The 14080-nt window shown below is 41.3% G+C and overlaps 1 protein-coding gene, 1 non-coding gene and 1 pseudogene across 7 annotated transcripts in view; 1 reads left to right on the plus strand and 2 right to left on the minus strand.

Moving 5' to 3' along the window:
• Positions 1–801: 801 nt before the first annotated feature.
• LOC132345692 (zinc finger protein 709-like) lies at positions 802–2086 on the plus strand (annotated as a pseudogene).
• Positions 2087–6344: 4258 nt separating this feature from the next.
• MUC16 (mucin 16, cell surface associated) overlaps positions 6345–14080 on the minus strand; it is a 118461-nt gene continuing 110725 nt past the window's right edge. For all 6 annotated transcript variants that reach the window (XM_015471982.3, XM_015471977.3, XM_015471979.3 and 3 more), the window contains 4 exons: positions 12926–13092; positions 10723–10764; positions 10411–10490; positions 6345–7114 (listed from right to left, as the gene is read on the minus strand). In XM_015471982.3, the coding sequence (XP_015327468.2) occupies positions 7007–7114; positions 10411–10490; positions 10723–10764; positions 12926–13092 (397 nt within the window). In that variant the 3' untranslated portion in view covers positions 6345–7006. The remainder of the gene's footprint in view (positions 7115–10410; positions 10491–10722; positions 10765–12925; positions 13093–14080) is intronic.
• On the minus strand, positions 10490–10552 carry MIR12035 (microRNA mir-12035). Its single transcript, NR_162397.1, has one exon. It is a non-coding gene; the product is annotated as a microRNA mir-12035 (primary transcript).

The raw sequence follows: 14080 nt of genomic DNA on the forward strand, positions 1-14080 counted from the left end.
TATTTGGGATGTTTAAGGACTCAGTGGTCTTTGAGGATGTGACTGTGAACTTCACCCTGGAAGAGTGGGCTTTACTGGATTTTTCACAGAAGAAACTCTACCGAGATGTGATGGGAGAAACCTTTAGGAACCTGGCCTCAGTAGGTAAGGATGACAACTGACCTTCACCTTGTCAAAGGACAAGTTTTTCTGCCCATCAGTATTTTTCTAAGAGGTGGAACGTGTAAAGGGAGGACATTGGTAAATAAAAAAATTAGGTATTGTCACAGCTCATTGTAGAACTAGAGTCTACTGATTTTTCTATAACTTCTAATACTTTGGAATAATTTTTATGTGTATTTTAGGAACAACATGGGAAGATCATGACACTGAAGATCAGTACAGAAATCAGGGGAGAAAACTAAGGTGAGTGGCATTCACAGGAGAAAGCAGTATTTCACATCAGAATTATGTTATTGTACCAGATTTTAAAAAGAAACAGGGTAACCCATGCTTCAAATGTATTGCTTCTAAAAATTTTCACCAAATTACTTTCTTATATATGATATAATGTTCAGTGTTTGCAAAATAGTTCACTTGGAAACAATATTAATAAGCCCTATATATAAATATCACCATTTTGGTGAGTCCTCTTGTAGAGTACTCGGTATATTCAATTTCGAACAATTCACACGTGATAGGAAAAAACCTATGCTTTTGCTATAAATTGTAAAAGTGTAGCTGAAGCATTTTTAATAAATATGAAGTCATTAACAAAGAGATCATTAATACTTCCTTCTTGTTTTTTTTTGCAGAAGTCAGAAGGCAGAGAGAATCTGTGAAGGTAAAGAGGATAGTCCCTGTGGAGAAAACGTCAACCTTATTCCAAATCACAATCCGAACAAGAAAACTCTTTTCAGAGTAAGACCACGAGGACGCAAAGTATGTGGAAAAGACCTCATGCATCATTCCTCCCATAACAGGTCCACCAGAAGTCACATTGGACACAAGCCATATGAGTATCAGGAAAATGGAGAGAATAAATGCAATGTATGTGGGAAAGCCTTTAGTTACCTGCAGTGTTTTGAAAAACATTAAAATAAGTTACAGTGGAGAAAAAAACCTATAAATGTAAGAAATGTAGGAAAGCCTTCATATGGCTCAGAACTTTGCCTCTTATAAGTGTAAAGGCTGTGGGAAAACTTATAGTTCTTCAGCTTCACTTCAGATACATGAAAGAACCCACACTGGGGAGAAATCTTATGAATGTCAACATTGTGGAAAAGCCTATAGATATTATCAAGCTTTCCGAACACAAAAGAGGACTCACACAGGAGAAAAATCCTACGAATGTAGAAAATGCAGTAAAGCATTCAGTTGTCTCAGTTCACTCTGAATACAGGAAAAGACTCATACCAGAAAGAAACCTTATGACTGTAAACAATGTGGTAGAACCTCCAGATATTAGCCCTCCTTCAAAACACAAGAGTTCACACAGGAGAGAAATCCTATGAATGTTAGTCATGTGGTAAGACTCAGTTCTAACACAAGTTTCCAAATACATAAAAGAAATCACAATGGAGAAAAACCCTACCAATGAAAAACATGTGGTAATGCCTTCAGTTGTCCCAGTTCTTTTCGGAAACATCAAAGAATTCATACTGGGGAAAAACCTTATGAATGTAAGGAATGTGGAAAAGCCTTTAGAGCTGTTGCAAGCCTTCACACGCACTTGATCACTCACACTGGAGTTGGACCTTATAAGTGTAAGCAGTGTGGGAAGTGTTACTGAGAGGGTAACAGGCAAGAAGGCCAGGGGTCTCCAAAGGGAGGAAATACCTGCAAGTGTCAGACATTTTTATCCCTCTTAAGTGGCAGGAGGAAACAAACTAGCGATTTTTTTCCCCTTTTTTATACACATTTAAAAGGTTTCTCTTAAAATACTGTGTTGCCATAATGACACCTGGTTTCACCTGAAGTTAACTATTCTCAAACCTTGAGATAACCAATGCATTTTTAATGGAAATGTTTGTCTTAAGCTATGCTAATGTGCTATGCATTTACCCCAAACTCTTGTCTTCAAGTCAATCCTGCCTAATGGGTCAGAACCTACTTGACAAACCAGTATGCTATACTCAGATATTGTTACCCTAATCTATGTAAGTGAAACTATTTGTATGGTAATCTGTCCTTCTACAAGATTCAAGTTAATCATTTTATGGCTCAGGATGAACCATTTGGTGCCAAGATTATCCCCAAATGCATCTTATGGGTGAGGGGCCTGGTGCCATTCTGAGTTTTAAGACATTCCTTTCTTTCATTAACAGACTGCTGCTGCTGCTGCTGCTGCTGCTGCTGCTAAGTCGCTTCAGTCATGTTCGACTCTGTGCGACCCCATAGACAGCAGCCCACCAGGCTTCCCCATCCCTGGGATTCTCCAGGCAAGAACACTGGAGTGGGTTGCCATTTCCTTCTCCAGTGTACGAAAATGAAAAGTGAAAGTGAAGTCGCTCAGTTGTGTCTGACTCTTAGCAACCCCATGGACTGCAGCCTACCAGGCTCCTCTGTCCATGGGATTTTCCAGGCAAGAGTACTGGAGTGGGGTGCATTGCCTTCTCCGAACAGACTGCTAGTGACTATATAACATCCAGCTGAAGACTAACAGGGGGGTACTCCCCTTCTGATGCCTATGTCAGAAGCTTTCTCTATCTCCTTTATACTTTAATAAAACTTTATTACACAAAGCTCTGAGTGATCAAGCCTCATCTCTGGCCCTGGATTAAATTCTTCTCTGGGGGCCAAAAATCCCGGTGTCTTTTTTTGTTCAACAACAACTTTTCATCTATTTCCCCCAGTTCATTTCAAATACACCAAAGAAGTCACACTGGAGAGAGACTTATGAATGTAAACGGTGTGGCAAAACCTTCAAGTGTTACCCCTCCTTTCAAAAACATTAAAACCCACACTGGAGAGGAACCCTATGAATATAGGGAGTGTGGAGGAGCTTTTAGCTGTTCAACCTCACTTTGAATACATGAAAGAACACACACTGGAGAGAAACTCTATGAATGTAACCAGTGTGGAAAAACCTGCAGAGGTTATACTTCCTTAGAAATGCACAGAAGAATTCATATTCTATGAATGTAAACAATGGAAAGGCCCTTGGATGTTGTCAAAGTTTTCAAAGACATGAGAGCAATCACACTGGAGAAAAACCCTACGAATATAAAAAATGTCATAAAGTGTTCAGGTGTCCCAGTTATCTTTGAACATGTGAAAGAACTCACACTAGAGAAAAACCCTATGGATGTAAACAATGAGGTAAAGCCTACAGAGGATACAGTTCCTTACAAAACCATGAAAGGACTCACACAGGAGAGAAACGCTATGCATGTACAGAATGTGGAAAAACTTACAGGTGGCATCAGAGTTTTCGAAGACATGAGAGAACTCACACTGGAGAGAAACCCTATGAATGCAAAGAATGCGGGAAAACCTTCAATCATCCCGCTTCCTTCCGAAGGCATGAAAGGACTCACCTCATGGGGTAAAACCTTTTGACTGTAAAGAGTGTGGGAAAGACTTCAGTTGGTCTTCATAGTTAAATGTTAAAACTCCTACCATAAATAATTACAAATGTGAGTAACATGAGAACTCATAGCTTGATGAAAATTAATCTGGGTATAATGTTCCAGAGTGCCAAAGAATTGATGCTTTTGAACTGTGATGTTGGAGAAGACTATCGGGAGTCCCTTGGACTGCAAGGAGATCCAACCAGTCCATTCTAAAGGAGATCAGTCCTGGTGTTCATTGGAAGGACTGATGTTGAAGCTGAAACTCCAATACTTTGGCCACCTGATGCGAAGAGCTGACTCATTGGAAAAGGCCCTGATGCTGGGAAAGATTGAGGGCAGGAGGAGAAGGGGATGACAGAGGATGAGATGGCTGGATGGCATCACTGACTCAATGGACATGGATTTGGGTGAACTCCGGGAGTTGGTGATGGACAGGGAGGCCTGGTGTGCTGCGGTTCGTGGGGTCACAAAGAGTTGGACACGACTGAGCAACTGAACTGAACTGAACTGAATGTTCCAGAAAACTTTCAACCACAAAAGAATTTTTTTAACAGGCTGTAAATATATTGGGTTTATCAAGCCTCTTTCTTAAATTACATCACTAGAGTGTGAGTTTCTACTAGTTAGTTTTATACATGAGTATTGGGGTTATATAATTCTGCAAGTCATCTTTCAACAGTAGTTGTTCAGTTCCTCATTCATGTCCAATTCTTTGCGACTGTAGCCCACTAGGCTCTTCTGTCCTTGGAATTTCCTAGGCAGGAATACTGGAGTGTGTTGCTCCAGGGGATCTTCCCGACCCAGCAATCGAACCTGTGTCTCCTGTGACTCCTGCACTGGCAGGTGCATTCTTTACCACTGGGCCACCCAGGAAGCCAGCCAATAGTAGTACATGAGATTAAAAAGTAGTGCTTTTCCTTTGAATCAGTTAATATTTTCTCTCTCCATCTGAAAGTCTATTGGATCCATGGGTGAATTGAAATGCATATCTGATGCATGTGTAGTCAGGTTTCATTTTTTATAATTTTATTCTGTATTAAGAAGCAACTGGAAAATGTGGTCATTTGTTGGGATATTCCTACAGGATATCTGGATTCTGGACAATTTCTGGATGTCTTTATAGTCTGTTTTCTGTGTTTTATCTTTAACAACAAAGCTCCTTTTTTGAGACTTTCATGTGAATAATTGTTTTTATATTTGGACCTTTGCTTGTTGTCCTTCCTCTGACTGGTATTTGGTGAATAGATTTTGAGAAGAGAGACCTGTGATGGGACAGATATCTGATTCTCTGTGTAATATTAGAAACAAAATTTTCTAGCATCCATCCTATTTATGGTTCTATGTTAGAATTCACTGATAGCCTTACTTGCCTGGGATTTGGAAAGCAGAAGCAAACAAGGCATTAGTCAGAGTTTGGAGGCACCATACATGAAGAGAGACGCCTATATATGGGCTTCCCTTGTGGCTCAGCCGGTAAAGAGTCCACCTGCAATGCAGGAGACCTGGGTTCAATCTCTGGGTTGGGAAGATCCCTTAGAGAAGGGAACGGATACCCACTCCAGTATTCTGGCCTGGAGAATTCCATAGACTCTATAGTCCATGGGGTCACATACAGTTGGACACAACTGAGTGACTTTCACTTAAGGATACTATCCATGGGGTCACATACAGTTGGACACAACTGAGTGACTTTCACTTAAGGATACTATCTTTAGCCCATCATTTTGGATTCTTTGACCTTCCAATCAAGAGTACCTCAAAACCACCACCAGTGTTTGGTTTCCATTTTTGTAGAGCTGTAGGTTTCCATGATGTCTTCCTGAGATCCACATCAAAGATCCATCGGAGTTGGGATTTTTCTGTCCGGCCTCTTGTGTCCACCAAGAAGCTACTTTGGATTTTACTGTTTGGGAGTATTGTCTGATTCCCCTTTTCTCTAGACTATATCCATTTAAAGTCTAAAGTGTTTAACAAACACCTTATGCTGTTAATGGTGCTAGCGAGTGTGTTTTCCTGATTCACCATGACATCTACAGTGGTGCAGTAAAAAAACAAGGGAGTTTGTTTTGGCTGCCTTTGCCTGATCTTTTATTTATTTCTGAAAATAAACTCCTTCCTTGTGTTGGTGTGTCCTGTTCTTGTAGTTGACTATAATCTCTCACTATGTTTTAAATTATGTTTGTATGTAAGAAGTATGTGAGGTTTTTTGCCACAGGAATGCTTTGGTAGTTGTTTCATAGAAACATTTTATTAACTATTCTCTAAACCATCATGTGCTAATAAACACTGTGTTTTTAATTTCTTGAGAGGTTATATGAAAATGACCCATTATAATTATCAATTTTCAGGTAAACTTTCTAATTTTCTTCCTTTGTTCACTATATTTTATGAGTCAAGATTATGTGCATATGAATCCAGGTGTTTTTTCTGCCAGGAAATTTTTCTTTTTTTTTTTTAGTTTTAATTTTGGTCATGTAGCTAATTTCTTAATTGTTCTTAATACCCAGAGGTTAAATCATGTGGGGTTTTTTTGTTTGTTTTTTGGCTGTGCTATAGAGCATGCAGGATCTTAGTTCCTGGACCAGGGATCGAACCTGGGCCTTCTGCACTGAGAGCATGTAGTCCTAGTCACTGGACCACCAGGCAAGCCTGGGATTTACAGTTTCTGAGAGTGAGGTATTAAACAGTAACAGAGAATCTACAGTATTAGCATCATGCCTGGGATGCTTTGAGCTGCATGTTGGGGAGTCTCTGCTTTAACCATTCAGTTAGATTCAGTGCAGAAAAAAATGAAAAAAGGGACTGTCTTTATTTTTTCTCTCAGATCTTTCCCCTGAGTTTTATTCATCTTTAAATTCGAAGTAGACTCTATCTCTCTAGAGTTTGCTGCCACTCTGGGATTCAGTCTTCCCAGACACCAAGACCCAGGGCTGACTGCAGAATCATGGCTGACCCACTCATTCCTCTTAGTCTATTTCCTACCTTAGAGGACCTGTGATGAAGGAAAGGAGTCAGTGAACATCCTGGTGAATCTGAACCTCAGAGAATAAAGTAGTTCACACGGAACTTGAGACTGCCAGGGCTTCGGGGAAGGGGGTGCAGAACATGGAGGAATAGAGATGGGGTGATGGCTGCCCAGGAGTCAAGGAGAGAGGTGTTCAGGGGGTGACTAGGAAGGTAAACCTCACTTAAGTGGGATGTCAATTTTGTTCTTTAGCCACGTCTGTGCCTATTTCACCAATCCTGGTGTCCCTGAGGGTGTGAACCCATCAGACAGAAGTTGCAGTTGTCTTCAGCGCAACGAAGGGGAGACCTTTTCTCTCAGTCCACTGTGAACCAGGTGGGGGCCAAGCCAAGAAAGGCCTGGAGGTTGTGTCCGACCAACGTGGTTTACTTCTGTTTCAGCCAACCTCCTCTGGAACCTGTCTGGGAAAAGGGGACTTGCGCAGGTCTCACTGCAGCTTCCTCAGGTCCAGATGTGGCAGGTAATAGCCCATGCTATCGGGCTGTAGCTGCTGAACCTCATAGTCTGCCTGCTTCTTCCGCTGGTGGACTCTGACCTGCGAGGGTGAACAGAGGGCTCAGAATGGACCAGTCGTCTAGCCAACTGTGGGAGGTTACAGGTGAAGGACACGGCCGCAACCACAGACACCTGCTGTGCCTGTGTTTTCTCTCAGCCTCTCCTTTTCCTGTCATTACCATAAATACCGTAATTCTGCCATAGTATTATAAAATTTAGAACATTATTACTCAAATATTGCCATCACAGATGTCCTCATGAATATCTGGGGTACACAAAATTATTATGTATTATAAACTGTATATGATATTTTGAAAAAAAATGTTTAAAGTTTATTAGAATTAGACATCTTTCAAAGAATGAGAGTATGTAGTGGGTTTTTTTTTTTGCCATTTACTTGAAATGTGATCAGTAATGTGCATGGTGGGTTCATTAGCTTTCAGCATCTGCTTGTAAATTTGGAATCAAATAACAGAAGGAATATATATTCCAAGTTATATATATATACATTTTAAATTATTGGATCATGGTGGTCTAGCTGCTAAGTCGTGTCTGACTCTTGCGACCCCATGGACTGTAGCCTGCCAGACTACTCAGTCCGTGGTATTCTCCAGGCAAGAATACTGGAGTGGGTTGCCATTTCCTTCTCCAGGGGATCTTCCTGACCCAGGGATCGAACCTCAGTCTCCTGCATTGCGGGCAGATTCTTTACTGACTGAGCTACAAGGGAAGCCCCTTATTGGACCACAATTGTTCACAAATACTGGTTGTCTATATATTAGTTATTTTATCAGTCAGTTTTAGTAATATTAATACTGTCTTTAAAAATTTCCTGTACCTTTTTCATACTCTGATCATTTAGTAATATGTGACAGTACTTTGAAAAAATATTTATTTATGGCTGTGTTTTGTTACTGTGGTCTTTGTTACTATGCATGGGATTTCTCTAGTTGCGGTGAGTGGGAGTTAGGGCTGCTCTCTAATTGCAGTGCATGGGCTTCTCATTGCGGTGGCTTATCGTTGAAGCTCTTGAGCTCTAGAGCACAGACTGAGTAGTTGTGGTACATGGGCTTAGTTGCTCTGCGGCATCTGGGATCTTCCCTGACCAGGGGTTGGACCCATGTCCCCTGCATTGGCAGGCGGATTCTTAACCACTGGACCACCAGGAAAAGTCCTGCAGCATTACTTTTTTAATCAACTCACTTTACTAAAGAAAATAAAAATGCTGAATATTTTAGCTTTTGAACAAAATCATGTAAGCTTTTACATTATTATGAAAAATTGTATTATCCAATATTTTCTATTATTGTAAAGACTGTATAGACTCCAGAGAAGGTGATGGCACCCCACTCCAGTACTCTTGCCTGGAAAATCCCATGGATGGAGGAGCCTGATGGGCTGCTTTCACTTTCCACTGTCATGCATTGGAGAAGGAAATGGCAACCCACTCCAGTGTTCTTGCCTAGAGAATCCCAGGGACGGGGGAGCCTGGTGGGCTGCCGTCTATGGGGTCGTACAGAGTCCGACACGACTGAAGCTACTTAGCATATAGACTCCAGCTTCTAGTAATACATCATTGAGTAATTTGGACTAAATTTCTTGTAAAGATAGGTAGAAAACTTAGATAGAATGAAAAAATGCCTATTTGAAACCTTTGGAGAACAAATAATGTTACTAGACTGGGATATATAAGATAATGGAGGCCCTGAGAAGGATCCTATTTGTAGGTAAACGGCATACATTTAAAGTGAATGATTTGATAAGTTTGGATTATAAACTTATTGAACCATTCCCTGTAATCAAAATTAGGAATGCTCATTATTCCCCCATTTCCCCTCATGTTCTTTTGTAATTCTTCCTCCCCTGCTATTTACAAACACATTCTAATTCCCAGACAACCACTGATCTGATTTCTATCCTCAGAGATTAATTAGTATTTTCCAGAGTTTGCTTATAAATGGAATCCTACGATAAGTATTCTTTTTCATCTAACTTCTTTCATTCAGCATATTCAAATTCAAATTATTTTGAGATTCATCATTGTATATGTTAATAATCCAGTATTATTGCTAAATAGTATTGAATTGTGTGAATATACCACACTTTGTTTACCCATTCACTTATTGATGGACTTCTTGGTTTGTTTTTTAGTTTTTGGCTAGCACCCCACTCCTGTACTCTTGCCTGGAAAATCCCATGGACGGAGGAGCCTGGTAGGCTGCAGTCCATGGGGTCGCTAAGGGTCGGACATGACTGAGCGACTTCACTTTCACGCATTGGAGAAGGAAATGGCAACCCACTCCAGTGTTCTTGCCTGGAGAATCCCAGGGACGGGGCAGCCTGGTGGGCTGCCGTCTATGGGGTCACACAGAGTCGGACACGACTGAGGTGACTTAGCAGCAGCAGCAGTGCAAATATTATTATGAACATTTGTGTACAAGTCTTTGTATAGATATGTGTTTTAATTTCTCTTAGACAAATTCCTAGGAGGGAATGGTTGCACAGATATATGCAACTTTGAAAATTTATTTTTAATTGAAGTATAGTTGATTGACAATGTTGTGTTTGTTTCTGCTGTAGCAAAGTGACTTAGTTATACACACATATATACTTTAAAAATATTCTTTTTTATATTATGGTTTATCCCAGGATACTGGATATAGTTCCCTGTGTTAAAAAGTAGGATTTTGTTGTTTATCCATTCTATATGTAATACTGTGTGACTACTAACCCCAATGTGACATTTACTTATTTTTATTGTAATTGCTCTACAGTGCTATGTTACTTTCAGGCATGAGCAAAGTGAATCAACTACATGTATACATATTTTATACATTTATACATTTTTTAGATTTCCTTCCCATTTAGTGGAGAAGGGAATGGCAACCCACTCCAGTGTTCTTGCCTGGAGAATTCCATGGACAGAGGAGCTTGGCGGGGCTACAGTCCATGGGGTCACAAAGAGTGGGACACGACTGAAGCAACTAACACTTTCACTTTCCCATTTAGGTCACCACAGAGCACCCAATGTAACTTTTAAAGATGCAGCCAAGCTATCTTCCACCAGCACTATAGGAGAGTTCCAGCTGCTTCATATCTTCACTGACACTTGTTGACGTCATTTTGATTTTAACCCTTCTCATGCATAATGGTATCTCATTATAACTTTCATTTACATTTCCCCAATGACAAATGTTGTTAAGAAAAGGAAAAGGCAAACCCCTCACAGACTAAGAGAAAATATCTGCAAAACACATCCCCGCAGAGGACATATCCTTCTAATATATAAAAAGCTCTTACAACCTGATAGTAAGAGAACAACACCTCCTTGCTTACCAGGAAAAAGCTGATCAGGCCCATGATGAGCACCAGGAGTCCTGCCAGGCAGATGAGGATGATGGCCCAGAAGGGGAGGTCTGGGGAGACAAGTCCTGGTGTGAGACACCATCTATCATTCCTCCAGGGCCCTGCTTCCCCTGCCCCCACGCTCCCCTGGCCCACCGACCCTGACTGTGCCTCAGAAATCCCAGTCTTGGGTTGACCAACTTTCATCATCATCCAATACCCTGGGTATGTGGCTGTTTTCAATGAGGCAGAGAACCAGAATATTCCCTCTCCACCCTGGGCTACAGCATCTTTGAGGCTTACCAGAATTCTCAGTCACAACATCATTTCTGTTGGGAGAATACCCTGAAAGTGAATGAAATGGAGAATACATGTGAGTGTGTTTTACCCTTTTAAATAAAACTTTTCAAATATACAGACAAACAGAACCAAGTCATAAATATCCATCATCTAGAAGTAACAATATTTATTTCACACAGTTAAAACAATATTATTTGTTGTTTAGTCACTAAGTCGTGTCTGACTCTTTGTGATACCATGGACTGTAGCCCTCCAGGCTCCTATGGACAGAGAAGCCTGGTGGACTACAGTCCATGGGATTTTCTAGGCAAGAATACTGGAGTGGGTTGCCATTTCCTTCTCCAGGGGATCTTCCCCACCCAGGGATTGAACCTGTGTCTCTTCCATTGGCAGACAGATTCTTTACCACTAAGCTACCAAACAATATCATACCTAGTGTATAACTATTTGGCTTCCCAGGAAACGCTAGTGTAAAGAACCTGCCTGCCAATGCAGGAGATGGAAGTGATGGGGGTTTGATTCCTGCGTCAGGAAGATCCCCTGGAGAGGGGTACGACAACCCACTCCAGTATTCTTGGATGGAGAATCCCATTGATAGAGGAGCCTGGTGGGCTATAATCCACAGAGTCACAGAGTCGGACATGACTGACATGACTTAACAAGCACGCACGTATGTATAACTTATTAACACTTGCCACACTTGTTTCATCCCATAATTCCATTGAAATATTAAAGTCATGTCGACATAATGTTTCACCCCATTTTAGTTTGCATCACTGGAAAATGAGGATACTTTACTACATAATAACAAAGCCACAATCACACTACAAGAGTGTGATATTTCAAATCATACCTCTGGGAATGGATGGATGACTGGTGATGGACAGAACTATCTTATGCTAGTGAAGGGGAGAATGGGTCATAGGAGTTGACAAGACCATGGGCTCTCTCTAAATTTATAAATTCCTGCTCAAAAGCCTTCTGCCTATGAACACATTCACTCCCTTTTCCCTTTACTGAGTTTAATACTTATTTTCCAAGATTCACCTAGACTGTAATTTCCTCCAGGAAGCCTTCTGATTACCACTCCTAAGTGTGGATTGGTTCACATCAAATAATTCATTGTTTTCAACTGCCTATTCTTATTATTTCCAACTGTAACATAAACTATATGAGAAATGATTGGCACAGACTGGGGGAGGGTTGTAGGCCCCCCTTGCTGTACAACCTCTCCCTAGCCAAAATCTTTTTTCTTTTTAATTTTACTTATTTCTGATTTTAATTGAAGTATTCTTTTTAATTGGAGTAAAATTGCTTTACAATGTTGTATTAGTTTCTGCCTCACAACGAAATGAATCAACCATAAATATATGTATATGGCCCCCTCTCTCTTGGATCTTCCTTCCCATCTCTCCTCCCCAGGCAAATTCTTAAGATGTGCTGTGTGATATAAGCAGTGACAAGTGCCATTTTAAATTAAAATTAACTTTAATGAAGTAAAGTTTAAAAAAATCTGGTACTCTGTACTATTAAAATTCAGTAACCATAAAAGCCAGTCACAATAAGTGAAAGTGAAAGTCGCTCAGTTGTGTCTGACTCTGTGACTCCATGGCCTATACAGTCCATGGAATTCTCCAGGGCAGAATACGGGAGTGGGTAGCCTTTTCCTTCTCCAAGGGATCTTCCCAACCCAGGGATTGAACCCAGGTCTCCTGAATTGCGGGTGGATTCTTTACCAGCTGAGCCACCAGGGAAGTTCAAGAATACTGGAGTAGGTAGTCTACCCTACCCCTTCTCCAGCAGATCTTCCCGACCTGGGAATCAAACCAGGGTCTTCTGCATTGCAGGCAGATTCTTTACCAACTGAGCCATCAGGGAAGTCCTCAGTCACAATAACCATACTTCAAATATACTCAGGAGTCTCATGTGATGTATGCTCTGGGCAGCACAGGTATAGGACATTTCCATCATTAAGAAACTTCTACTGCATTATGCTGTCCAGGAGAGATGGCAAGTGTCTCCTGTGTCCCACTGGGTATTGTTTCTTCTCCCTCAGTGATGGGTAAAGTTTGGAAGACTGTGCCACCTCTGCCAGCCTGGGAAAGTTCAATGCTGACTCATCCTCAGGTCTCCAGACTCCCAGGAAAGCCCCTATGTGAGGAAGTTGGAAGCCCTCACTCCTGCCCCCATGATCAGGGAGTCTTACCGTCCACAAGGAGACTGTTCCTGTCCAGGGTGAAATTCTGCAGCTGAGTACCATTCTTGGTCAGACGCAGGAATTCCTCATAGATGACAACTTGGTATGGACTCCGAGCCAAAAACGCGAAGTTACACTGAGCGTTTACCCCAGTGTGGTTGCTTGGAGGGACAGACCTGGAAGGACACCAGTATATGGAGTTCTACCCCCGTTCTAGGTTCTCTGCTGGCCCTGTCCAGGACAACTTTCTGCAATGATGTAAACATTTGTGTCTGCAGTATCCAGTCATTATTTGCCCCTTGTTACCAAGCACTTAAAATATGGCTACTGTGGGACTTCCCTGGTGGTCCAGTGGCTAAGACTCTGTGCTCCCAATGCAGGGGGCCTGAGTTCAATCCCGGGTCAGGGAATCAGATCCCATATGCCACAACTCAGAGTCTGCATGCGACAACTAAAACAGATTCCGCATGCTGCAATTAAGACACGGCAGTGGCTCAGATGGTGAAGAATCTGCCTGCAATGTGGGAGACCCAGGTTCAGCCCCTGGGTCTGGAAGACCCCCTGGAGAAGGGAATGGCAACCCACTCCAGTATTCTTGCCCATGGAGAATTCCATGGACAGTCAAATAATAAATTAAAAAAAAAAAAAAAAAAAAAGGGTGAATCTGCACATTATGAAAGCAAACCAGAAAGAAAGAAATCAAATTTGCCTCAAAAAGAAACATGACTAGTGTTAAGTGAGAAACTAAATGTCTCATTTTATTTAATTGGATTAATTTATAAATAAATAAGCACAACGAGAACATTTTGAAATGCTGGAGTAAGGACTCTCGAAAATCTGTAAAAGCAATGAGAACACTGGTAAACATGGCCAAAATCAACTTTTTCAGAAGTCTAGAAATTTACCAAAGGCTGGCAACAAGCCAAGCAGCATTCAGGTAAGAAAAAAATGTATCTTGGTAAACAGAGTCAATGTTATGGCATTATAGCTTGCACAGTTCTCATTCCACTCTCACAAGGGACTCAGTAACTGTGAAAGCCGGAAGGTTAGAACCAGTTGACTCATTAGCATGGATCTTCCTCATTCTTCCCTCACCCCCACTAGCAAACAATTTCCGTTCTCCCTCTAGGGATTTACTCTTCTGGACAATAGGCATTCCATTTT

Source organism: Bos taurus, chromosome 7 (genome assembly GCF_002263795.3).
Source record: "Bos taurus isolate L1 Dominette 01449 registration number 42190680 breed Hereford chromosome 7, ARS-UCD2.0, whole genome shotgun sequence".
NCBI lineage: Eukaryota > Metazoa > Chordata > Mammalia > Artiodactyla > Bovidae > Bos > Bos taurus.